We start from the raw sequence: 27151 nt of genomic DNA, 5'->3' as shown, positions 1-27151 counted from the left end.
AAGTATTTATAATGAGGATTCTATTAGCATCTCTGTAGTTGTTTTGAGAGGGGATTAAATGCCCCAGTCATTAGCCACTTAGCAGGGGGGAATAAGCACTGAGGTTAGCACTGATCAAATTGTCAGTCTAAGCCCAGCAATACATTAACTGTATGGATAGCTAACAACATGCTTATTTCATAGGTTTTATTTGCAGCTGTAAGTTATACAGTGTTTCTTTCTGTAATTTACATCCAATAATTGAAAATACTTTGATTTTAAAGCTGCAACATGGAACTTTATGGAGGCTTCACTGGAGAAATCTGTTACTGCAAGCAAATGGCAGAGAAACATTTATACCAAGAGGTTTAAACTGATCCCTGTACTTTTTAATCAGATGACAAGTCAGTACATTTGTAAATGGCATTTGGCAGATGCTCTTATCCAGAGCGACTTACAGTAGTGCTTTCATAGTAGACATTTCATTACTCTAGTTTAAGTAAACAACAGTCCAAGAACACAAATCTGCTAAAACCTGTTAGAACCAAAGTGTTCTTTTGTTTTTGTTTTTTTAATGAAAAAGTGTGTTAGTAAGTACAGTAAGTACATGTCAGCTTAAGTGCTTAGTAAAGAGGTGATGAAGGTTTTTAATCGTTTTTTAAAGATAGCAGGAGACTCAGATTCGGACAGACAGAGGAAGTTTGTTCCACCATTTGTGTGCCAGTACAGAGAAGAGTCTTGATGCTTGTCTTCCTCGAGTCCTGGATGGAGGATCAAGTCGAGCGAGAATAGTGGCTCGGAGGTTGCGTGGTACAGAGCGGGGTTTGATTAGACCACGAAGGTAGCTTGGGGCTGGTCCATTTTTGGCTTTGTAGGCGAGCATCAATGTTTTAAACTGGATACGTGCAGCTACAGGAAACCAGTGAAGAGAACACAGCAAATGGTTTTCAAGTTGTGGCATCTGTAATTCTTTACACTTGAAAATGATTTAGGTAAAACTGAAAATGACTTACATACTAATTGTAATGCCAGTAAACATCAGTTTAAAAACACAAAGAAATATATACCTAAGTATGTGTTTCAGCTGTATTTTGTCATGTCAATCTAATGTTTTTAAATTGTTCGGTAGGCCTATAAAATATAAAACAATGACTTAATAATCTTAGCAGGTTAAATGCTTTCTACCATGCAAGCTATCATATGTATGGAAATATTTGCTGACATAATTTGGCTATCTTTTTTCACATAGTTTATGATCATTTATTGTGTGTTTTCTGTTAAGGTTCTATTGTATTGTTACTATTAATAAAAATTAGGTGGATAGATCTAAAAAAACAATACAAGTATGTGTTTCAGCTGTTTTTTGTCATGTCAATCTAATGTTTTTAAATTGTTTTGTAGGCCTATAAAATGTAAAACAATGACTTAATAATCTTAGCAGGTTAAATGCTTCCTACCAGGCCAGCTATCATATGTAAGGAAACATAAGCTGACATAATTTGGCTATCTTTCTGCACATAGTTTATGATCATTTATTGTGTGTTTTCTGTTAAGGTTCTATTGTATTGTTACTATTCATGTAAATTAGGTGGATAGATCTAAAAAAAAAAAAAACAATCAAATTTGCTAAAACAGTGTGATTAAAGCAAATATAATGCAAGCTTTAAAAAATCAATGCCGAGCCATGCTGTCATTTACATTTTCGGTATTTAGCAGATGTTTTTATATAAAGCAACTTACAGTACCGTGACAGCATACTGTCTAAGCAATTGAGGGTTAAGGGCCTTGCTCAAGGGACCAACAGTGAACCACTGGCAGTGGTTGGGTTTGAACCAGTCCACTATAGTCCCCTATACTAGTCCACTATATAGTCCCCTATACCGCTAGGCTACAACTGCCTGTCATGTTTAATTTCTCAGGGCAGCTGTAGCCTAGTGGTTAAGGTACTGGACTGGTAATCAGAAGGTTGCCAGTTCAAGCCCCACCACGTGCCAGGTTGCCATTGTTGGTCACTGAGCAAGGCCCTTAACCTTCAATTGCTTAGATTGTATACTGTCACAACTGTAGGTCACTTTGGATAAAAACATCTGCTAAATGCCAAAAATGTAAATGTAAATTCCCCCAGCTAGCATGGCATCGTCTTCCTGTGTCTGTTTAGGCATCCTCAGTTGTCTTCTCACCTTGAAATATATGGCAGTATGTGGATTGGCTGCTCTAATCTGCTAAATAAATAAATAAATATATGCATCAGTATGTAAAGTCCTTTAAATGGTTTTGTAAAGTGTGTTTTGGCCGTGCGTTTAGTGTTTTTGGCATAAACTTCAGACCCTAACTATAACAAAAGAGATACTGATGATAAATGTATGAATTCATCCATCTTAGTTGCCTAATATTTTTTAAAAATAAAAATAACAAGTGTTGTCTCTTATTACATTTTGTGTAAATTGTTACCAGCCTTTGTTTTTATAAACAAAGTTATAATTTCATGTTACTGGGACATAGTCTTTTTAAATGTTAGGACACCCCTGCTCAAATATTATTCTATACAGGGAACACACTTAATTGTGCCAATTTATTTAATTTGTTTATTCTATTTAGTTTACATGTTCTCCCTGTGTCCACATGGCTTTCCCCTGGGTGTTCCGGTTTCCTCACAAAGACATGCAGTCTGGCCAGTAGGAGCTATTAAATATTGCCCCAAGTGTGAGTGTGTGTGTTTGCCCTGTGATGGACTGGCGAATGAGCACTCTTTGTTGTGGATGCAGCAAATCTGTTTCCCTCCAATAAGTTGATTGGGGTGTCAGGTATGTCTGTTGGCTAGCTGCTAAAAGTGTGAAGAACATTTGTATAAGTAACTGACTGTAAATTGTTTGTTAATTTAACAACTTGAGAGAAGACGGGGACCTGTTTAACATACGCAAAGAAGCTAATTGGTAGATTCCCTATCTGAAGGGAAGTAACATTCAGAACAAACTAACATTCAGAAAAGACCTCAATAAACTAACTGTGTCACAGATTAAAACAGTGAGTGTAATTGGTGCTAATGCTGGAATCGTAATAGTTTATGGTACAGATAGTTGTGAGACTAAATGCCACTATATTTAGATCATTCTATTAAAGTAAATTTGTCCATATTGTCAGATGTAATCCAAAAACCACAGGTTTGCCATGATAGTGAAGCTACTAGAACAGAATTATCACTGTCCATCCAGAGGCAAGCAAGCTTTTTATCGCCACAAGACTTAAACACATGAAAAGAAGCCTGTGTTCTGGGCAAAAAAGGATACAGTTTTCTTTTATCTTTGACCTTGGCAAACATCGCTGTTCCATGTATTTTAGGGCTCCTATTTATGTTGCCACAGAGAGTCACCTGCTATAATCATTTAAAATTACTAGCAAGCAATTAGGAGACCATACTACAAAGCTGAATGACATTTTAACACCACTAACCTCGCTGAATATGATTTTTAAACCCACACTAGACCTACACTGACAAAACTAACATCTAAACGTAAAATCTCAGATTCCTTTAGTTTGAATTGGGTAGTTTGAACTGCTTTTTTACATTTATAAACCTTTACTATGTAAAAACAAGAGTCTAGTTTCTTAATGTATTTGTTTTTGTTAATATACAAAAATCAGAGCAAGAATATAATGTTCAAATAAGATGTAAACTAAATAATTATTGTTCAGTTTACATACACAAAGGTTAAATTCCTTCGCATTTATAGACCTACCACCATATGGTAAAAATCTTTTTACTACTATATTTGGATAATGCCGAACCTCTTTAATTGGGATTTGCATTTCACCATAACGCCTGAACCACAGAAACCAGTATCCCATCATGCAAGCATCTGTTTTAAGGCACATGTTTGTTTAAGTGGCTCTCAATCCTCCTCCACTCCACCTGCCTAATGTCAGGTTAATTAATCCACACAGTCTAAGTTACACCGTATCCTGAGGCACCCTGAAGCAGAATTAAACCCGTCTGTACACTCAGTAAGGTGATGGGACAGCACAGCTTTATGTCTGTAGCACACTAACACCTTAAATAGTATTTTAAAATAGCAGGAACATCAGCAGAATAGTGTAGTTCACAGCCCAGATCTCCAAGCTGAAGGGGTGCCTTATTGTTTATACAGATACAGTGGTACCTTGTAACTTAACGTCCCCTAAACTCAAGATCTTTGAAACTTAATGCCCTTTGTCGAGAAATGTGTACCCTTAAACTCAACGTGTTCAGTTTGTTTTTTAAATTATGTATTTAATTTCAAATGAACAATGAACAGTCGCTTTCCTCACTGTTTCACTTTACATTTGTGTAAGAATCAGCTTTTTATTTCAGTGTTTTTTATATTATATTTGTGTTATTTTCAGTGTATAAGTCTAAAATGCCTAAAGTCCACAGGACCATGAAACGCATTAACAGGTTTCCCATACATCCTTATGGGGAAAAATACCTTGAAACTCAACGCCAGTCCCAGAACCAATTGACGTTGAGTTTTAAGGTACCACTGTATATTGTTATTTACAGTATTTATCCCCACCCTCTTTTCATGTGACTAAAAAGTAAAGTTGTATTAATGGTTATTAAAGCTTTTTTAATATGGTAAAAACTAGGGATGCATCAATACCATTTTTTCCCAACCGAGTACAAGTACAAGTACATGTATTTTTGTACTTGCCGATACCGATACCAATACCTATTGGATCTGACATGCTAGAAAACTCGATCCGGTCGCAGAGCGCTCGGCATGCCGGTCGGATCGAGTTGTTGGGTAGTTCACACTTAGCGAATGAGAGCCGAGTTTTGATCGCCGAGCGAACGCCGAGTTGCTCCTGAGCCGGCAAATCTAGCGCCGACCAGTCGCCGAGTGAAAATCAGGGCAAAAATCGTGTAGTGTGAACTAGGCATAACGCAGCAACGTGCACTAGGCACACGGTATCGGATGTTTAGTATCGGAGCTTGGGAGTACGAGTACGGATGTTTAGTATCGGAGTTTGCGAGAACGAGTACAAGTTAATGAGCGCGGTATCGGGCCAATACCCGATACCAGTATCGGTACTCATGCATCTCTAGTAAAAACAATCAATTAAAGAAGAACATATCGTACTTAAAAAAACTGTGAAAAATATTGTATAACTGGCTTCAAAATACGTCAAAAACAAATCAATATGTTAAAACAGGAGGCATACCTTTTTTGTTTTGAAGAAGAGTTTTCTTATTTATGAATCACCCATGATAAATAGTAATGCAGTGTTATGACATCATAATCACTGCATTACACCAATCAATGCATTAAATTGTATTTCATTTTTTATTTCAGTTTTTATTCTCTTTTTTATTTCATAATTTGGGAACTGGAAAGCAAATTTTAGACAGTAAAATACAGGCAGAGTTTTACAAAATGAAATAAAAATGTAATTTGAAAATAAGATTTTTGTTGTTTGTAATGGTTAGTAATGATTAGATAAGCTTTTAGTTTAATTGTGATTGTATTAGCATAGCTGAATTAGGTTTTACGCTAAATATTAAATGCGTTTTAAAACAAAAAAAAAACTTTTGTAAAAGCTTTGTTTTGTTGGGGTTTGTTGGTCTTACCTAAAAGGCAGGAAGGTCAACAGATACAGTTTTAGACATCATATCAGACATGTGATTTTAATGACTTTGTATGAGTGTATATCTTCATAAGCTATAGCAAAGTGTCATTTTGCCATTACAGTAATTAAAAGAATATTTTCTTAAATATAGTTTTTACATTGACTGAATCTTCAGGAGTCCATATGGCTCTTGACAGAAATACAGGTCACAGTCAGGTAAAGGATCAACACGGTTTAGGCTGCAGTTAAGTCTAATGTGATACAAAGAGAAATCTGTACATGTGATCTTTAAACCTCTGTGTTTAGGGAAAGATCTTCTAAAGATCTTCTAAAGAAGACATGGTCTCATTTCATTCTCATGTTTTACCACCACTTTAACCTGGTCAGTGTCGTGATGAGTTTGGTTTTCCCAATTATTTATTATTATTTAAATGTCAGTTATTTAGTTGTATACCAGCAATGTGTTAATTTCTTACTAACTTCATTTTAATACTGACTGCGTAAATTAATTTAGCCAGATTTGAGATGGATCAATCCTTTTTTTAAGGATTCGTTTTGGAACCCCACTTGGCATAATTAATTAGGCTTAAATCTGGTCCTTCTGCTTAAAAATGAACTGCTAATATTGCCACCAGGCAAACCGGCTCTTACGGGGGTAAAGCGGTATTACCACAGGCTGAGATATCCACAATTAACAAGCAACTGGGAGGAGAACTAATTAGTGTTATCTCTTTATCATCCAGCTTCTCTACAACTAAGACAAGAAACTCACACAATCACACACACACACACACACACACACACACACACACACGCACACACACACACACACACACACACACACACCCTAACACCCAATCACACATTAATACTCTGCAAATAGCTAATCACAAACTCATTTGCAACTGAATAAGGACCCCTTCTCAGACCGTAATGCCCCCTCCAGCTGAGCTGGAGTAAATGGTATTCACCTGCTAAAGCAGTGTTGCACTTCCCCTCCTATTGTTACAGTGTGTAATAGAAAAGATAAACTGCTTTAGCCACAGTGAAGGGGGCTGAACAGACAGGAGGGTAAACAAGTAAACTGCCAAGAAACAAATATTGGGAGAAGGAGAGCAAAGAAGGAGGGGTAGGAGATGAGGCGGTCTGTCTAAAATATGGATTTTGATGCTGCATGGTGTTTAAGAGCATTAAATATACTGGACCATATTTTTACCACTTTGTGTGTGCATTTTTGCATTTATGGTACCTTTATTAAGATTATTTTTGTACTTGTGTTATGTGTGCAGTGTGTAACTATGCAAAGATAGTGAATAAACACAGAGTTGAACATTCACCAACATCAAACAAAAAATTTTTTGTTTAATATTGACAGTATGGTCATGAGGTCAGTTGAAATTAAACATAATACTTTCATTGTAAGCTTAAAAAATAACATGAATGCACAGCTATTCTTACACATTTTCGCCCACAGTTAATCCAGAAAGGAAATTATGCAATTTGTTTTGGAATTTGCAATCATACACCACATTAGCAAACTTAATTGTTTTAGAACTAAAACGGGTGGCACAGCAGTTTATAAGGTAGCTCAGTGGTATCCGCTGGTGCTATCAGTCAGCCATGCGCTTACACAGACAATGATTGGCTATGTCATCTGGTAAGGGGAGGGTTTGGGATTTGTGGCTGGACTTGACCTGCCCCAACCCAGACCAGGATAAAGCGGTTGATAAAAATAATATTAAATGAACAAAAACAACATGAGTAAACATGGTCATTACATTTGATTAGGAAAAAAATGTCATACACCAGCTGGTTGTCTTAAGAATTTCGGTTGTCTAAGAATGTTTTAGGCATCAGATTTTCTATTTGTATGTATTCACGAAATACAATTAAGTTGATCAGTGAAATCATTCTATACAGTGAATCAATGTATACATCGATATAGTGATTTGGACAGCTGTATAGCAGCTATCAGCAAACAGAATATAGTTGAACTGCTAAATAATATGAGAGCAGTAAAAACAAATGATAGATGTCCAAATCTTATAAGATACAAGTTGACAGCCAGTGATTCATGGCACAAATGACACCCCCTGTTTAATTAACAGGCCTTATCGGATTAGATTACACATTTTTAGTAAACAGAAAGATTATGTTACTAATTAAATCTGTAGCACTTAATCTCTACCTGTTTACATATTCTTATGTAATCCAGCAAATACTGCTCCTAAGAACAGACTAAAAGCTCATTTTGAAACCGCTTTTACAACAATGTAGTGTTCATCCAAACGCTATTACACCTCTTGTAGTGCTTCAAAAAACAATCTTGGTAGCAAAACAGTATTAAATATCCACTGCAGGACACCACACACTCACTCACATCTAAGGGCAATTTAGAGCAGCCAATCCACCTTAGAGAGTGCCCTGTCCTTAGGGCCTTAAAGTTGCTTCATCATGCTGCAACAATAAGGATACAGTAATGTTTTAGTTTTACTTAAATTAGATGTTTCACTTTGTTATGCAATATTACAATATATATGGCAACATGGTGGCAGCATTCTTGGGCGCACACACACACATGTGTGTGTTGAAGTGCAGCTGAGATGGGATCAACTTAGTGAGGTAGGTTTAAATTATACCTAGCCCGTCTGTCCAAGGCCACATGACTTACTGGCCTATTGATACATGTCAGGGTGGCCACTAAGCCCTAGCTTGACTAAGCATTTCCACTAGCAGTATTTTTATTGTTGCAAGTAAAAAAAATGTGGCACTAAATTATCATTTTTGATTGATTGATTTTTAATTGCAATAAAAGCTGAGTTGATCAGTCCTGCTGTCTGTGTGGAAGAAACCATGGTTCGATTTATGGGGAGGGGATTGTGGGGGTTGCTAGTTAGCTAACATATAAAGTTGACTTCCCCAAGTGTCACTCGCTCACATTCGCACTCTGGAAGTAAACAGTAGTCCAGTCATACCTATTAATTATGCAGCACTAGCCACACCCAGATGTATGTAATTATAACTGTGTTTTTAACACAAAATAGTTAAAAGATACACCATATGTACACTTGATTGTAACATTAAAATTAAAGTAGTCAGTTCACCAGCCAGTTTAGTGGGTAACAAAGTGCTGCTTATAAAAATCTGTCTTTTAACAGGATTATCTATTTATATTTATAAAGCTGTACTTGGCCAATACAGATGGTTTAAAATAGGTCTAACAGTAATAGAACAGACGGCATGTAAAAGTGCCAAGAGGAAATAGATGTTTCAAAGAAAGATGGTGTAGAGCCAACCAGTTGCTTTGGCCAGTTAATATGTAAAATGAAATATGTACAGGCAAAACTTTGGACACATTTCCAGTTGTAAAGTATTAACACAATTGTTAGGACTTAAATGACTCATAAGGACTTATTAGGAGTCATAACACTCAACAACGATGGGCTCCATCCAAGCAGCTGACAGAGGTTCTGAAACTAAAGCTAAATAATGACTATGTTAGAGAAAAAGTATAATATATAATATATATAATATATAAAAAACTATATGCAAGCATCTCTAGCTCACAATTTGTCAATGGCATTTACATGGAACTGTAAAAGTCAGGGCAAGATTTGGATCCTAGCAACATGGTCACATGTAATAGTCCCAGTGCCAATGACACTTTTTGTGGTTTCTTTCATTCTTTGCATTATTTGGATATAGGGAATATATGGGAAAAGAAACGTAACTTGCATCTATAATGAGCATTGGATGTGTACAGTACATTTTACATTTTACAGTGCATTGGTATGCCAGGATTCTTGGGCAAAATTTGACTTGCACCAAAACAGCCACAAAAGTTCAGTCTATTTAGCCCACAGTGTTAATAAGCAGTAATAAGTAGTACATTTGTTTCAACAACAGATAACAAATTAATAATTTGAACTGTTTTTTATTTTGTATTTTATAAATGTCAGCTAGTAAAATGCTGATTGGATACTGATTGGAAAATAAGTAGCTCCAGTGGCTATGGAGCTACAAAGTAAATTTCAAGCTCTGTATCCATTAACCGAAAGATAGCCAAATATCTTTAAATATTACAAGGGTTCTTCAAAACGTTTATGCACTTTATTTCAACAAAAACAAGTGACATCACTTTTCTACAGTCACCTTCCTTTGTGATGCATTTTTCTCAGCGTCATATCATTTTACTGCCATTGTCCATTACTGTAATTTAATTTTAATTTTTCACTATTCATCTATGCTATTTTTCTTTTTTCTGTATATATACTAAATTCTGTCTAGCATGTTAAATTTGTACATCTGTATCTGTATAGTCTTGCCTGTATATTGTATTGTTTGTATATTGTACAGAGATAACAAGAGCCGAAAAAAAATTCCTTGTGTGAGTAAACATACTTGGCGAATAAAGCTGATTCTGATCAGCAAAAAATGTTTTTGCTTGAGCCACTGATGCACCGCTGCTTTCACATCATCATCACATTGGAAAACAGATGGCGCTAAATCCAGACGATAAGCGTCTCTCAGACGTGACCAATTACTACTCCTCCAACCATCACCGTTTCCAACCACAAGATAAAAGTGCAGAACCTTTTTGAAGATCCATCGTACTTTACCTAAACTGAGTAGACTGCATTTTATAGAGCTGGAATTAGACGTCTACTGGCCCGATTGTGTAAACAAAGTATACATTGTTTCTTTACACGTTGTTTGGATTAAACCACTTGAAGTCCTGTATTGTTTTATGAGTGACCACATAATGCACTACTTGTAAAAACAATGATCAGTTCACTGAGCCATAAAACTGACCCACAACCTGCTTAAAAGGGCAAAAGTGGTCAGGACCGCTGTGGCTCCCCTCCCCATAGGTCAACTAATCTAAAAGCAGACTGCCTCCTGCTAGCATCCGAGGGGGAGCTATTGCTAATTGCTTGTGTCGTAAATCTTTGTGACCCGAATAAGTCTCGTTCCCCAAAGCTGTCAGGATAAACCTCAGCAAACCTGCTTAATAAGGCTCTTTATCCACAACATCTCTAATTCCCTTCATCCTCCCCTCTACAACATGCTCCTGCTCTTAGAGGGGAGGGGTGGGAGAAGAGAAGGAAAGCAAATGTTAAAGTGAAGAGTGTGAGGGGATAACGCTTTATAGTCCTAGCATAGTATCATATAAACACTACACCGATCAGGCATAACATTATGACCACTTTCCTAATATTGGAACTGGTGTTGGTCCTCCTTTTGCTGCCGAAACAGCCCTGACCCTGTCGAGGCATAGACTCCACTAGACCCCTGAAGTTGTGCTGTGGTATCTGGCACAAAGATGTTAGCAGCAGATCCTTTAACTCCTGTAAGTTGTGAAGTAGGGCCTCCATGGATGGACTTGTTTGTATAGCACATCCCACAGATGCTCGATTGTATTGAGATCTGGGGAATTTCCTTGGACCACTTTTGATAGATACTGACCACTGCAGACCGGGAACACCCCACAAGAGCTGCAGTTTTGGAGATGCTCTGACCCAGTCATCTAGCCACCACAACTTGGCCCTTGTCAAATTCACTCAAATCCTCACGCTTGCCCATTTTTCCTGCTTCTAACACATCAACTTTGAGGATAAAATGTTCACTTGCTGCCTAATATATCCCACCCACTAACAGGTGCCGTGATGAATAGATAATCAGTGTTATTCACTTCACCTGTGAGTGGTCATAATGTTATGCCTGGTTGGTGTATATAAAGAACTGTTTAGGAACTTTTCAGAAGACATGTGTCCTGTTATATCTGACATAAAGCTACCACTGCATTTCACCATAGAACAGTCAAATATGGTGGTTCTAGTGTGATGATCTGGGGCTGCTTTTCTTCCTCAGGACCTTGTCAAAATTAATAAAACCATGAATTCTGCTCTCTACCAGAAGATCTGAGGGGGAATGTCCACCCATCAGTTTGTGACCTAAAGCTCAAGAGCAGTTGGGTTATGCAGAAGGACAATGTTCCAAAGCCCCTCCCCAAAACACAGCCTATCATGTCTGTGTAAATGCCCGGCTGGTCTATAAAACTGATAACATACAAACCCAGATCTCAGTGGTGGTGGGCTAGCATAATAGGACACTCAAGCACCATAGACAGCATTGTCAGGACAAAAAACAAGTCATGAAGTTCACGGAACTGTCTACCTGAAGCCTGGCACAACAATAAAACCTCCCAAAGTTGGTAATTCTGCCAAATTGAGCATTGGGGCAAGAAGGGTCCTGTGCAGAGATGTGAGAACTTATTAAATAGACAACCATCTGGATGATAAACAGGCACTCCACGTCATCTGGCTAATAGCATCCCTACAGTGGTGGCAGAATCATGCCATGGAAGTGAATTACTGTGGCTGGGGAAAAATTAAGGGAGGAATAACTGCAGTCAAATACAGAAACATGTTTAAAATATTCCTTTAATAATCTCCTTCAGAGAACACACAATCTTATCTTTCAACATGACTGGACCAAAGCATATAGCCAATACAACAAGAGTGGCTTTTGTAAAATGTTTTTGAATGTCCTTAATGTGGCCCAGCCAAAGCATAGACTCAAATCCAATAGAACATCTGGGGAAGGATCTCATGATGCCAGTTTAGAGATGCTCACCATCCAGTCTGATGGATCTTGAGAGGATCTGCCTTGAAGAATGGGATAAACTGGCCAAATCCAGATGAGTACATTTTGGAGAATATATCCAAGAAGACATGCAGCTGTAATTTCTGATAATTGGGCTTTTACATATTGAATTTGGGTTGTTAATAACTTTGTAAATAAGACATTTTTTATTTAATTTAAAAAACAAACTCTGAAAATATGCTTTTACTCAGTAGGTATGGATAATTAAGTGAACATTAATGGGTAAAAGTGACAATTACATGCTTTTAAATCCAAATTCACAACACAATAAAAAGTGCAAAAAGTAAAAGGATCTGAATACTTACTGTTGCCATTATACCACAGAAACACTATATCCCTATAATCCCATATCCCAGAAGCACAGTGCACAAGCACACGGTGAACAGGGTGCCAGTTCATCTTAGTGCACCATACTCACAGTTACTTAATCATAGACACTCACACACTACAGCGGTTTAGTGTAGCCAAATCACTTACAAGCATACCTTTGGGATGTATTCGAAAAAAAAAAACAATGATACTTTTTTACAGTGCTGTAATGAAATGAGTAAAAAACAAACTATATCCATATGCTGCTAGCATTACGCTGGCGTATATTCCACTCGTTACTTTAATTTCTTAACCTATAAGAGCTGGTAATGGGATTTGTGTCACAGATGTCAGGTGCCATTTGTTAAGATCTAAAGCAGCTGGTTGTGTAAAAGGGCACAGTACAGGTGGATAGTACTCAGTCAGGCTAAGCTATATTTATGCAGCATGTCTTTAGTCTGACAGAAACATCATCTCTGATGTAAAAGGTGTGAAACAGTAAGAAATAGCACATGTAAGGAAAACTTGACTTCTGTTAGAATGGTTCTACATTAACCACATGTATTAGCTATAAAATCTTTAACAATTAGCACTTTGAGATGCAAGATTATAAAAAAAAAACCAACACAACAGTTTTTATGTACCCGCTAGCAAAGGGTGAACCAAGCTAGTTGCCCATGTACAAGACTGTTGGGAATGAAGTAATTCATCACTGACCCAATGTTTCCAGTTTGACCGAATACTCAGTATATGAGTGGTATCTTGATTCATGCAAAAAAAAAGAAAAAAACTGTGTGGTGGTAAGTAGATGGAATGGTGAATGGGACAGTAAATGGGACAGTGGTAGCCTAGTGGGCTCTCAGTCAGAAGATTGTCGGTTCAAATCTAGGTTCTGCTATGCAGCCACTGTTGGGCCTTTGTGCAAGGTCCTTAACCCTGTCCGTTCCAGGGGCGCCGTACAGTGGCCTGACCCTGTGCTCTGACCCCAGCTTCCAAAACAAGCTGGGATAGGCAGAAAAAGAATATTATTATACTGTACATGTGTATATGTATATACTGTATGTCAATTAAAGCCATTTTTCTTCCTCTAGAGTGGACTTAGTGACTGGACATCTGCAAACATCTTTGAGACACTAATATGAGACTCACTTGTTGTTTAACTATCATTTCAACTGTTGTTATTTAAATATCTTTTGGATATTTTATTTTTGTTCATTCTATTTTTATTACTTGGCTTTCACATAAATCTCTAGTAGATGACGTAGATTGTAAATCAATTTGGATTCTGTTCCTGCAGTGCCCCCTATTGGTCCTCTTACAACTCAAAGTGGTACATCGGTTTAAAAAAGACAAAGATTTTACATTTTTCTAATAAATTTAAACTAAAAGTATGTATTTACATTTATAAAGCATGCATGTATTAATAATTAAACCCCATGCATGTATTTAAGATGTATACACCGATCAGCCATAACATTAAAACCACCTCCTTGTTTCTACAATCGCTGTCCATTTTATCAGCTTCACTTACCATATAGAAGCACTTTGTAGTTCTACAATTACTGACTGTAGTCATCTGTTTCTCTGCATGCTTTGTTAGCCCCCTTTCATGCTGTTCTTCAATAGTCAGGACCCCCACAGGACCACCACAGAGCAGGTATTATTTGGGTGGTGGATCATTCTGGTATGAGTGGATCAGACGCAGCAGCGCTGCTGGAGTTTTTAAACACCTCACTGTCACTGCTGAACTGAGAATAGTCCACCAACCAAAAATATCCAGGCAACAGCGCCCCGTGGGCAGCGTCCTGTGACCACTGATGAAGGTCTAGAAGATGACCAACTCAAACAGCAGCAGTAGATGAGCGATCGTCTCTGACTTTACATCTACAAGGTGGAACAACTAGGTAGGGGTGTCTAATAGAGTGGACAGTGAGTGGACATGGTATTTAAAAACTCCAGCAGCGCTGCTGTGTCTGATCCACTCATACCAGCACAACACACACTAACACACCACCACCATGTCATTGTCACTGCAGGGCTGAGAATGATCCACCACCCAAATAATACCTGCTCTCTGGTGGTCCTGTGGGGGTCCTGACCATTGAAGAACAGGGTGAAAGCAGGTTAAAAGGGTATGTAGAGAAACAGATGGACTTCAGTCAGTAATTGTAGAACTACAAAGTGCTTCTATATGGTAAAAGGTTGATAAAATGGACAGTGAGTGTAGAAACAAGGAGGTGGTTTTATAAAATACTTAATAAAAATACACAAGCAGACGCGTCTTTCTTGTAAAGTAGTCCTTAAGTCCATGGTGATGTAAAGCTTGCTTGCCTGTGGAGAGTGTCACCAACATTCCAGCAGCTCCAAATTAATAGCAGACCTTACATTTAGGGTTTTGTCTCTTTGCAGAGATGAAAGTTTGGGTTTCCTTTCTGTCCTTGGCAGGAGACCACTGTTCCATGTACATTTTAATGTGTCAATCTCTAACAACCAATAAGAATCTGTGCCATGTTTAATGACATTATAGAAGTCACTACACAACCAAAGTAACCGCAGACAGTCGTAGCGGTTAAGGTACTGGACTACTAATCAGAAGGTTGCTGGTTCAAGCCCCACGACTGCCATGTTGCTGCTGTTGGGTCCTTCAGCAAGGCCCTTAACCCTCAATTGCTTAGAGAATATACTGTCACAGTACTGTAAAGTATTAAGCCAAGTTGATGTATGTTTATGACCCAGCAGATCCTCAGAAAACACACAATAAATGAATGTAAAGATGTTTTTGCTATAAACGACAAAATCCTAAGTGTGTCCCCTACAAGTGTATGTAAATGCTTCATTTCAATTGTACAGCTGTTTAAATCAGCAATAAAAACATTAAAGCTTATTCAGGACAGATTTTAATCGTTTGAAATGAACAGTTCAGACACAATTTTTAGCATCACTCAAATACTGATAAATACACAGTTTAATGTTAATAAATATATAAATGACATACTTCACTTAACAGAAAATAATTTACAATTGTACAAGCATGCACAAGCCTTACAGGTGACTTTTTGCAACCCCCTTATATATTAACAATGCTGCTACCACTGTAACAGTATTCAGTAGTAATGTTCACAATATAATAAGGTAGTGACTGATAAAATAATAAGGTTTTTACACATATGAGTCAAGACAAATATTTATACATGTACATTTTACAGCTGCAAAAGAAACAAAATAACCAAAACATTATTATTCTGGTCAGGGTTGCAGCAGTCCCGGTTCCACTGGGAAACACTGACCCTGGACAGTGCGCCAGTCTATCAAAGGGCTTCGGCCGACCCAAACTATACAGTGGTGTTCAAAAAAATAGCAGTCCAACACCATTAACTTGATAAATCAAAGTTTTTAGTAGAAATGCTATTTCTACATAGCAAAAAATTTACTTGAAAGTGTAGTAGAAGTAATGAAAACAAAACAAACCCAACAATTAGGACATGCATGCCGTTCATTCTGAGTAATCGAAGCATTGATTGAAAGGGGGTTGTTCAAAATAATAGCAGTGAGGAGTTCAATTGGTGAAGTCATTCATTCTGCAGAAGAACGGGTGTCAGTTTTGGCCCTTATTTAAGGTAGGAGGGTGGCAAATGTTGCACAGGTTGGTCATAGCGCGTTTCCTTCTGAAATATTGGGTAAAATGGGTTGTTCCAGACATTGTTCTGATGAACAGCGTACTTTGATTAAAAAGTTGATTGTAGAGGGAAAAAACATACAGAGAAGTGCAGCAAATAATAGGCTGCTCAGCTAAAATGATCTCAAATGCCTTAAAGTGAAAACCAAAACCTGAAAGATGCAGAAGGAAGCGTGGAACTACTGTTTGAATGGATCAAAGAATAGCCAGAATGGCAAAGGTTCAGCCAGTGATCACCTCCAGAAAGATCAAGGAACATCTGAAGTTCCCAGTGAGTACAGAAGATGATTAAGTAAAGCCAATTTACCAGCAAGAACTCCTTGCAAAGTCCCGTTGTTAAGAAAAAGACATGACCTGAATGGGTTCAAATTTCCCAAAGAACACATTGACTGGTCCAAAGAGAAACGGCTCAACATTTTGTGGACTGGTGAAAGCAAAATTGTTCTTTTTGGGTCAAGTGGCCATAGACAGTATGTCAGATGACCCTCGAGCACTGAATTCGAGCCAAAGTACACTGTGAAGACAGTAAAGCATGGTGGTACAAAACTATGATATGAGGATGTTTTTCATACCATGGTGTTACGCTTATTTATGGCATACGAGGGATCATGGATCAGTTTAAATATATCAGAATACTTGAGGAGATCATGTTGCCCTATGTCGAAGAAGAAATGCCCTTAAAATGGGTGTTTTAACATGACAATGACCCAAAACATCTTGGTTACAGACAAACAAGATTGAGGTAATAGAGTGGCCAGCCCAATCCCCTGACCTCAATCTCAGAGAGAACTTGTGGGCTGATGTCTAAAACGCGTTTTTTTGAGGCAAAACCCAAAATTGCAGAAGAACTGTGGAATGTCGTCTAATCATCCTGGACTGGAATGAATACCTGTTCAGAGGTGCCAGAAGTTGGTCGACCCCATGCAACACAGATCTCGGAAACAATTGTTCTTCCACTAAATATTAGTTCAGTAATTTAAAGGAAAGTGAAACCTCAAACATTTTCAGTTTATAGATAAATTTTTTGAGTTTTTAAAGAAAAATGCTGCCACTGCTATTATTTTGAACAGCCTAATATTCATTTTTCTTAACTTTCTGTAAATGATGAACACAAACTGGCTAAATGTTGTTAATGTTTTGATTTAGAATTAAAAGTGTAGTATTTTCAGTGCATTTGCATTTATGGAAATAAAAGTTATTATAATGATTTTGTGCTTTATTCACTTTTTTTAAATCACTGCTATTTTTTTGAACACTACTGTACATAGCCAATCATGTCTGTATAGACACCCAGCCTGCCGTTTGCATCATAAGGATTTGTTTGGGTCTTCAGGCTTTTAATGGCCTCATCCATTTTATTGTTGGTTGTCCTCTTCCTCTTTTACATTTAACTCTTCCAAACAGAACTGTCTTCTCTAATAAAATGGTTCTTCTCATAATGTGTCCAACATAAGAGAAAAAGCGCAGTGGTAGCTAAGCAGTTAAGGTACTGAACTACTAATCAGAAGGTTGCTGGTTCAAACACCACTGCCGCCAAGCTGCCACTGTTGGGCCCAGCATTAAGACCCTTAACTTCCAATTGCTTGAATTGTATTCAGTCATAATTGTAAGCTGCTTTGGATCTAAGCATCTAATAAATGGTGCAAATGTGAATGTATGCGTACCTAGGTAATCCAAATTTTAATTAGTATTCTCTCCTACTTATTACATACGTTACTACATAATTTTTTAATTTTCTCTTCATCAGCCATTGTTTCCTGATCAGGGTCACGGTGGGTCCGGTTTCACTTGTAAACATTAGGTGCAAGACAGGAATACCTGTACGGGAAGACTATCCCTCCTCCAGATGTAGCCAATCATGTCTGTGTATATGCCTGATGGATCAATCGCACCACCTAGATTCGAACTAAGTTGACATAATACACCGCTGCGCCACCCAAGTGCCAACATAACGGGTTATTTAAGATACTAATAAGATACTTCTATAAGTACCATGAAGTATTAGTGTGCAATTTTCATTCAGTCATACTCTAAGAAAAGAATATACATATTATTTTTGAGTTTATCAAGTGCATTAGGGATCACACTTGCTTGTCTAGTCCAATTCAAACTGAAACTGATAGGTGTTTAATTTTCTGTTTGGTATGTTTTGGGTTCACAAAGCACAGAAATATTTTGACCTGCTTATTTTATTTATATATATATATATATATGGGAGAAAAGCGCATAATATATATTTTATATATATATATATATATATATATATATATATATATTAGAGATGGGACGATCGATCGGCTATGAATCGGTATCGGCCGATTTTTAATCAAAATATGCTATCGGCGATCGGCCGATATCTCCTAAAAGTAGCCAATCCGATCGTGTGATATATAAAGATCATGTTAAGTTAACAGCTCAGTGGATTGATCCAGACGCCAACCATCACATCACCATTCATCAACCATCGTACAGAAACCACAGTGAAAGCTCTTCATGACCTAAAATAACATCATTAACTTTGTGCATCATACATACGATGTAATTTTGCTGATTGTAATATTTACTTTAAAAAGATAATTCAACCCGGTCACATCTGAGTCGATTCTATCAGCACGTTATATAAACTCGTGGTTCACTTTGGTAAATCGTAAGCGGTTCTTACTTGTGATGTAGATGAGAACAGAAAATGTTACAGAGCCAATCAGAGGCAAAAGTTTATTAATTACCAAATTCGTTAGTTCAGGATCATCTGCTGAACTTTTAGCTCCTTAGACGGAACGAGTCTGACTCGGTTACAGATCTGTGGTAATAGCAGTTTAATTAAGCTTTTTAATGAAGCTTTTTAATGTAAGAGAGTCACACAGAATGTTCTGTAGTAGTTGGTGTTTATTTAAAACCACGACATTTAATTAATAACAGTAAACACGGAGAGATAACTGAGAAGAGAAACTTACGCTTGGCGAAAAATTAATCGACTCATGAATCAATGAATCACTTATAGCGATACTGTGAACAAAGCGTATCTTCTAAGGGCACACACACACACACACACACACACACACACACACACACACACACACACACACACACACACACACACACACACACACACACACACGCGCGTGCGCGCGCTGCTCCGGTTTATCTTCACTGTGAGGCTCCTTTTAAGTTTATTTATTTTATTTACTGCTAACCCCCCCCCCAACCCCCCCTCCCCCCGATCGCAATCGGCTATCGGCCGATGTCCCTGAAAGGAGATCGCAGATCGGAATCGGTGCCAAAAACCCCGATCGGCACATCTCTAATATATATATATATATATATAAAATATATTATGCGCTTTTCTCCCATTTTCTCCCAATTTAGCGTAGTCAATTTGTCTTCCGCTGCTGGGGAATCCCCAATTTTTTGCAGTTGAGGAGGTTATATTGCTGCTCATGCCTCCTCTGACCTGCGCGGAGCCCTTAACGGAACCCTTTTCCACCCATGCACTCTGCACAGGTGCCTCTATCCGCCAATCAGGGTCCTTACACATCGTTTGAACACCCCGCCCACATAGTCCGGTCATCCCCCCTTGCAGGCACTGACAATTATGCCTGCTAGATTGCGCCCAGCTGGCCGGTGGCAACGGCGAGTTTCGAACCAAGGAGTCCAGAATCTCGACGCTGGTGTGCTAGCGGAATCCCCCACCACGCCACATGGCCACCGTTCGCTTATTTTGAACTCTTCATTTTTCTTCTCAGAGCTATGTGTAGCGGTAGGGCAGTTGTAGCCTAGCGGTTTAGGTACTGGACTAGTAATCAAAAGGTCACTGGTTCAAGACCCACCACTGCTAGGTTGTCACTGTTGGGCCCTTGAGCAAGGTCCTTAACCTTTAATTGCTTAGACAGTATACTGACACAGTAGTGTAAGTCGCTTTGGTTAAAAGCATCTGCTAAATGCAGTAAATGTATGTGCTCTGCTTATTAAAAGTCAAAGTCATAATGCCACAAACACACAGTCTAATCATGTTATAAAAAGAAAAAAACAATTGGAGCAAACTTTTACTTTTGGCATTTACATTCCATACATACATAGTGTTCTAACATTTCATTATGTTTAAATGGAAGTTTCAGTAGTAAGTATAGTCCTTTTTTCATACTATACATGCATACACTACCCTGACCAAGAAGAGCTATATTATTATACACACCCCATCGGACGTATGTAGTAGCCAACAATACATTTCACAGAGATATCAGTGTCCCATATAAAGTCACGCACTGCTCTCCATTATTCACCATCTCTTCGACCAGCCAGCAAAGGCCGCAAAAGCAGCAGCAATAAGGAATCCCTTCAATCCACCGGCCCACCCTCAGACATAGCCAATCATATCTCAAAAGTGCCCCTTTTCCTTTGTTATTAAACTTATTTCAGAAATATTTTATTTAAGGTCCATTAAAGAAGCAGCTGGTTCAGAGCTACACTGTACCAGCTTGAAAACCAGTGGTCATGAACATAGTGCTGGGTAATATGATACACAGTAGATACTGAATTATATTATGTGAACATTTACTTTGTGGGGATTGTCAGTACTTTATAGGACTGGCTTACAACTGCACCCTTTGTTGTTAAATTCTCTGGTTTTAGTGAAAAAAAAAAAGAATTTAAAGCACTGAATGTTTTCTATTGTACGTGTTAATATACAAATATAACATTTTGTGCTATATTGTCCAGCAATACGTGAATATTTATGCCACAGTAACAGTAGATATACACTGATCAGCCATAACATTAAAACTATCTTCTTGTTTCTACACTCACTGTCCATTTCATCAGCTTCACTTACCATACAGAAGCACTTTGTAGTTCTACAATTACTGACTGTAGTCCATCTGTTTCTCTGCATGCTTTGTTAGCCCCCTTTCATGCTGTTCCTCAATGATCAGGACTCTCCCAGGACCACTACAGAGCAGGTATTATTTAGGTGGTGGATCATCCTCAGCACTGCAGTGACACTGATATGGTGGTGGTGTGTTAGTGTGTGTTGTGCTGGTATAAGTGAATAAGACACAGCAGCGCTGCTGGAGTTTTTAAACACCTCACTGTCACTGCTGGACTGAGAATAGTCCACCAACCAAAAATATCCAACCAACAGCGGTCTGTGGGCAGCGTCCTGTGACCACTGATGAAGGTCTGGAAGATGACCAACTCAAACAGCAGCAATAGATGAGCGATCGTCTCTGACTTTACATCTACAAGGTGGACCAACCAGGTAGGAGTGTCTAATAGAGTGGACAGTGAGTGGACACAGTATTTATAAAACTCCAGCAGCGCTGCCGTGTCTGATCCACTCACACCACCACCATGATATTGTCACTGCAGCACTGAGAATAATCCACTACCCAAATAATACCTACTTCGTGGTGGTCCAGTGGGGGTCCTGACCATTGAAGAACAGGGTGAAAGCAGGTTAAAAAGGTATGTAGAGAAACAGATGGACTACAGTCAGTAATTGTAGAACTACAAAGTGCTTCTATATGGTAAGTGGAGCTGATAAAATGGACAGTGAGTGTAGAAACAAGAAGGTGGTTTTAATGTTATGGCTGATCAGTGTAATATTACCTTTTTTGTTTTTTTTCTTGATTTAGACCTTCTTTACTCAATGCACTGTTTAAAAGAGCGCTCATGTCAGGAGTAAATGTACCACAGTTGTGTTGGTTTGAAATCCTTGGCATTATAAATCATTTACAATATTATAAAAGTACAGAGACCCTGTTTTCCAGTCAATGCAGTGACATGTTTCCCATCACACAGCTCAATAAACAACCTAAATAAGCAAAAGGAAATGAGATGCCTGTCCACAAGCTGTCACGTAATACTAGCTTGCCTATGGTAAGTAAGTCCAAGTTATAAGTTATACTTACATCCAAACAAAAAGACAATGTCTTGAATACTGACTCATTCAACATTATTGTATCTCAAAGCTTCATAAATGTGCTTAACTGCTTAGCAGGACATTTTCCACCCTCAGCAGCGGCGTGGTGAGTTGGGATACTTGATCTTCAGACCATCTTTAAACTTACGGAAGAGCATCCGGTTCTTGCGGTTCTCCTCGTCCTTGCGGTTGTGAAACTCACCGTGCACCTTAAAGCCGCGGTGCACCACGAAGGCATTATTCACCACAGAAAACCTGAACCCTGCTATGTGAAGCTCACATGCCTGCAAAAGTATAAGAGGAAATTATGAGTCGGTCAAAAGAAAGTCCACAGCAAAGAAGTGTGTTCTTTATCTACCAGATTATGGCATGTAATCAAATTAAAGTTTATTTGTCACATACACAGTTATAAACAAAAGCAGTGAAATGCTCGGCCACATTAGTAATTTTATGAAATTGGACAAAAAATATTTACATAAAAAACTAAATAGGTGCTATTCCGCTAGCACACCAGCGCCGAGATTTTGAACTCCTCGGTTCGTCGTCACCGGTCGACTGGGCGCCATCTAGCAGGCATAATTGACAGTGCCTGCAGCAGACAATAATTGGGGAAGGGATGACCGGACTATGTGGGTGGGGTCTTCAAACACTGTGCAAGGACCCTGATTAGCAGATAGAGGCGCCTGTGCAGTAAGCATGGGTGAAAAGAAAGGCGTCCGCTAGGACTGCACACGTGTCGGAGGAGGCGTGAGCAGAAAATATACCCTCCTCGAATGCAATCTCCAGGATCCCCAGCAGTGGATGACAGATTGACTATGCTAAATCAGGAGAAAAATGGGAGAAAATGAATAAATAAATAAAAAATAAAATGTATGCCATCATCATAGACAGGAATGCTGAAATTGGTAGCTGGAGCAGTAAATAAACATTTATTCATCTTCAATACATCTTCAGCCATTAGGGGGCCGCAATTGCAGCAATAATAAAGAATCCATTCAGCTCTCCAACCCCCATCATGTCAATCATGTCAGAGCTGAGATTTAAACCTGAGAGTCCAAGGTGTTTTTTATAGGGCTGCTACTAACAACTATTTTTCTATCGATTAATCTATAGACCATTTTACTAATTAGTCAATTAATCTAAACCAGGGGTGTCAAACTCAAGGCCAGGGGTGTCAAACTTTCAGAGCTTAAAAGACATATGATTGATGTGATGGTTCAAGTAGTTACAAAGATGCACTTATAATGTAATGGGACACCTGCGCCTTTAAGTGGCAACCGTTGACATCGTAGTCATGGCAACTAACTTTGACTGCTGCTAAAAACCATGTCACTTTTACGTTTTAGCGGCAAAAGCGGTAACGTAAAAAATAATGAATAAAAGTTCATTCTCGTACATTAACTGCATCTCTCACAATGCATGCCGATTTTGTGACCTGCAAAGTGACGCATCCCACCACTAGATGATGTTGAGAAATATTTACAAATAATGTCAAAATGTACAAGAAGACAAAATTGAAGCAGAAGGAGGTAATTTCATAAAACATGGTCAAGTGAATACAAGTTTGTGCTTCAAGAAGTATAAATTTGGCATTTTGACACCAAACACAGAATTTAGCCTCCAAGAAAAACAACAAATTGTCCAAGACTTAAAAGGCAGACTGCAATCACAGCAGGACCCTTTAAGGGCCACCATAAAGCAGATGTGGCCCTTTGTGAAAATGAGTTTGACACCGCTGATCTAAACGATTAATTTTCCTCCAAAAAATTTAATTTTTTATTTAATTTCTTTTATTTTCTTTATCAAATTCTCAAGTGCTCCATATTAAACAAAGTGCAACATGTGTTTATGGCATTCCGTACACAAAGCAAAGTGCTTAAACTTATAGCAGAAATAAAATAGTTAGAGGTGGGCAAGTCTCATTAAGTCCATTGTACAGCAAAGACAGAATGAGCCCAGATTCTAACCTACACATTCACTCAAAACTTATAAAATTCTAAGCCATGTAAACAAAGTGGTAAGCATTACGGCGCATTCACATGAGAAGCTTTTTGCGTTTTGAGCGCCGTGGCAACCGCAAAAATCGCGAGCCCAACACAGCAAAAGTGTGCGGCGCTTGTTTCTTCTCTCGTGAATGCGCCCTAAACTAAACTCGCTAAGAAATATGGTATTCCAAGATCTCGCGATTAAGAAGCTTAATGAAACAATATAGACGTGCAACATCGCGCTAGTGCTGCTGTGTCGTACGCAGCAAGTAGTACTGAGGGAAATCATATAAATGGTTATATGAATGTAGACGTTGTAGAAATGAAAAGGGATCATTTATAAACATAGTTTTAAAAACGATGCATCGATTTAAAATATTTAACGCTAATCGATTAGGTTTGACCAATTGCGGCAAATCTATGTACCAATGGCAAGCCTAACCAGGATAAATGGTTACTAAAGATAGATAAATAAAGCTAAAAAACTATTTCTCTGTGGTGATAATGAATAAAGAAACGGGAAAAAATCCACATATGTAGCTGATACAAATCCTCTTAACCCTTTGATGCACAAGCTAAGCAAACCCCTTCTAATGCACAACATGGGTCAAAAATGACCCATATTCATCCATTCAAGAATATTTTCATATGCACATTTGTCAGTTATTCATGTATTTGCTGTCTTAGCTAATATACTAGAATACTAGAATATGTAAACAGCTAGCAAGCAAATAGTATTGGACATATTCAAGATTCAAGAGCCTAATCTTTGGTTGTCTTTCAAAAGATCAGTAAATATGTTTTTGACTACAAACACTTACAAATGTCAGTAGTTCCTGTCAAATTCCATAGTAAATACATAAGGGTCATTTTTGTTGAGCATTAGAAGGGTAGTGATACAAAAATGATTTTTATTAAAAAAGCAAAAAATATAAAACTGAAATAAGGATTTGTGATGATCAAAAACAAGTTAATTGAAAAATTCATGAAAGCTTGAATGACGAAATTAATTTATTGCAAAGATGTATAAAATAAAAACTCAGTTGGGTCACTTTTGACCCAGGTTGTGCATCAAAGGGTTAAACATGTTAGCCCATTATATCAGATGCTTCTGTAGATTATCTTAAATGTCAGTTTTAATTTGATATCAGAACTCACTTGACTGATGCGGTTGAAGCCATACTGCTTGAAGCTCTCATCAAACAGTGGCACTGATTTGGGCCCAATGTAAAAGGGCTCCCATGGGTCGACCCAGTTCAGTGTATACGCCACCTCCAGCAGCCCTGATGTCTTAACGGCCATATTTATCCACTTTGAGAAGTTGGTAGGAGCTTGGCATCGTGGGCACAGTTCCTCGTAGAAGGGCCTGACCTCACCCACCAGGTAAAGTTGTGCCAGTTCTGATTTAGAAGCGGGTATTTTGCGTGTGTGCCTTATTTCAAAAGCAGGTAGGACGAGAACCTCATCCAGGGCTGGTTCACGCTTCATAAGCATCGTGACGAACTGGTGATGGAGGTCTGCACTGGGCAGCATGTCGATATCAAGGACAAGTATGTAGGCAGCATCTGTGGCAGTCCGTGCCACGTTACGGAGGAGGTTGTTGGGGTAGGAGATGTTGCTTCCCATTGCATAGTTCTTGTACTTGTCTCGGTATGATTCGAGCTTTGCAAAGACACCGGGACAGCCGTCTTCTTCAAGTCCAGCAAAGTGCTCTCTGTCTTGGTCTGGGAAGCTGGCCATGTCCTCCGAGTGGCACACCAGGTGGAAGTCCACCAAGGCTTGGACACGTGGACAGAACATGCTGAGGGCGTAGACAAGGGCAGTGGCAAACTTGACATCCTGGCCATGAGCGAAGATGGCAACTGAGAGGGAATGTTGCCAGCGTTCAAGCAGAGAATCCAGGTGGTGCAGGTTGTTGATAGTTGTATGTGTAACCAAAGCCAAGTGATGAGATCTCTGATCTGCACCCAACTTCTGATTTGCGGAATAGTCACTCTTGATAAGGTTTTTGTAAATACGGTACTGACCACTGCTGTCAAAAATCCCGCCGCTGGATAAAGAGTACCTTAGACGCTCCTTTTTAGAGTTCTTCTCTTGCGCATGCGCAGTGCGCTTGGAGCCGAACAGCTGGGAGTAGCTATAGTGCTGCTGTTTACCGTGCAGTTTGGACAGAAATGACAGGTAGATTAGCTGCAACAGAGCTACAATCAGCAGGGCACTTAGCACCACTTTAAACACCGAGCATTTTTTAGAGAAATGCATTCCAAAAACGTCAGTAAATTCAATCCAAAGTGTTACACAACTAGCCTACAGTAACCACCAATGCAGAGCCTTCACCTACACCATCCGTCATGTGTCTAGAAGTATCATATGTAGTGTTGCACAGTGCAAAGCAGCTGAGCTGATCATCCTAAATAAGCGTCCATATTTTCTTTTCTAGCAGATTATTCTGTCCGAGCAGATGCAGCCGGGCTCGACTACACATTACTGCGCATGCGTACCACCGCCGCATGTTTATGCCATCGACTGTAAATACTGGACCAAATGGCGCCACTGATATTTTTCTCTTTAAATGGAACAATTAACAATTATAGGAAACACATACATACATAAAACATTTATTACAAGCACACTAAATCTGTTATTATCATGCAGTCAAACATGTTTGTTTAGTACAGACGTATTTCTTGTTATTACAGTAAGCTGAGCGGTGTTTCCTTGCGCCTCTTTTAAGATATTACGGCACAGTCGCTGCTCTCTGACGCCCTTATTTTTTACCGTAAATATCCCCTGGACTTTGAAGCTATATATTATTTTCAGGTTTGTGGTAAAAAAGACCAGTTTATTCTGTGTAGGAAAAGAACCAGTTAGAGCAAAGTGGCTTAGAGGAATGTATATTGTTTATCAAAAACAACCAGAAATTAATACAAATACAAATACAACGGCTTTGCTACGCTTGTGTTCTACCGTAAATATTAGAAACTATAGCATGACATACGAATGAAACGAAACAAA

General features: G+C 38.5%; 1 protein-coding gene across 1 annotated transcript; it reads right to left on the bottom strand.

Annotated features, from left to right (window-relative positions):
- Window positions 1-808: 808 nt before the first annotated feature.
- On the bottom strand, window positions 809-26398 carry b4gat1 (beta-1,4-glucuronyltransferase 1). Its single transcript, XM_062993373.1, has 3 exons — window positions 25295-26398; window positions 22220-22435; window positions 809-888 (listed from the first exon to the last, which is right to left on the bottom strand). Exons 1-2 carry the CDS (start codon window positions 26396-26398, stop codon window positions 22244-22246), a joined length of 1296 nt encoding a protein of 431 aa, XP_062849443.1. The 3' UTR covers window positions 809-888; window positions 22220-22243.
- Window positions 26399-27151: the final 753 nt, after the last annotated feature.

The sequence above is a fragment of the Trichomycterus rosablanca genome, chromosome 4, assembly GCF_030014385.1.
Source record: "Trichomycterus rosablanca isolate fTriRos1 chromosome 4, fTriRos1.hap1, whole genome shotgun sequence".
In the NCBI taxonomy this organism is placed as follows: Eukaryota; Metazoa; Chordata; class Actinopteri; order Siluriformes; family Trichomycteridae; genus Trichomycterus; species Trichomycterus rosablanca.
The sequence above is the reverse complement of the archived record's forward strand: the minus strand, read 5'-3'. Positions and strand labels throughout refer to the sequence as shown.

Bases quoted from the DNA above. Each gene is read 5' to 3' on its own strand.
- b4gat1 (XM_062993373.1), bottom strand. From the start codon at position 26,398: ATGCATTTCTCTAAAAAATGCTCGGTGTTTAAAGTGGTGCTAAGTGCC. The intron at 22,436-25,294 runs GTGAGTTCTGAT...ATACTTTTGCAG, and splicing joins GCTTCAACCGCATCAGTCAA to GCATGTGAGCTTCACATAGC.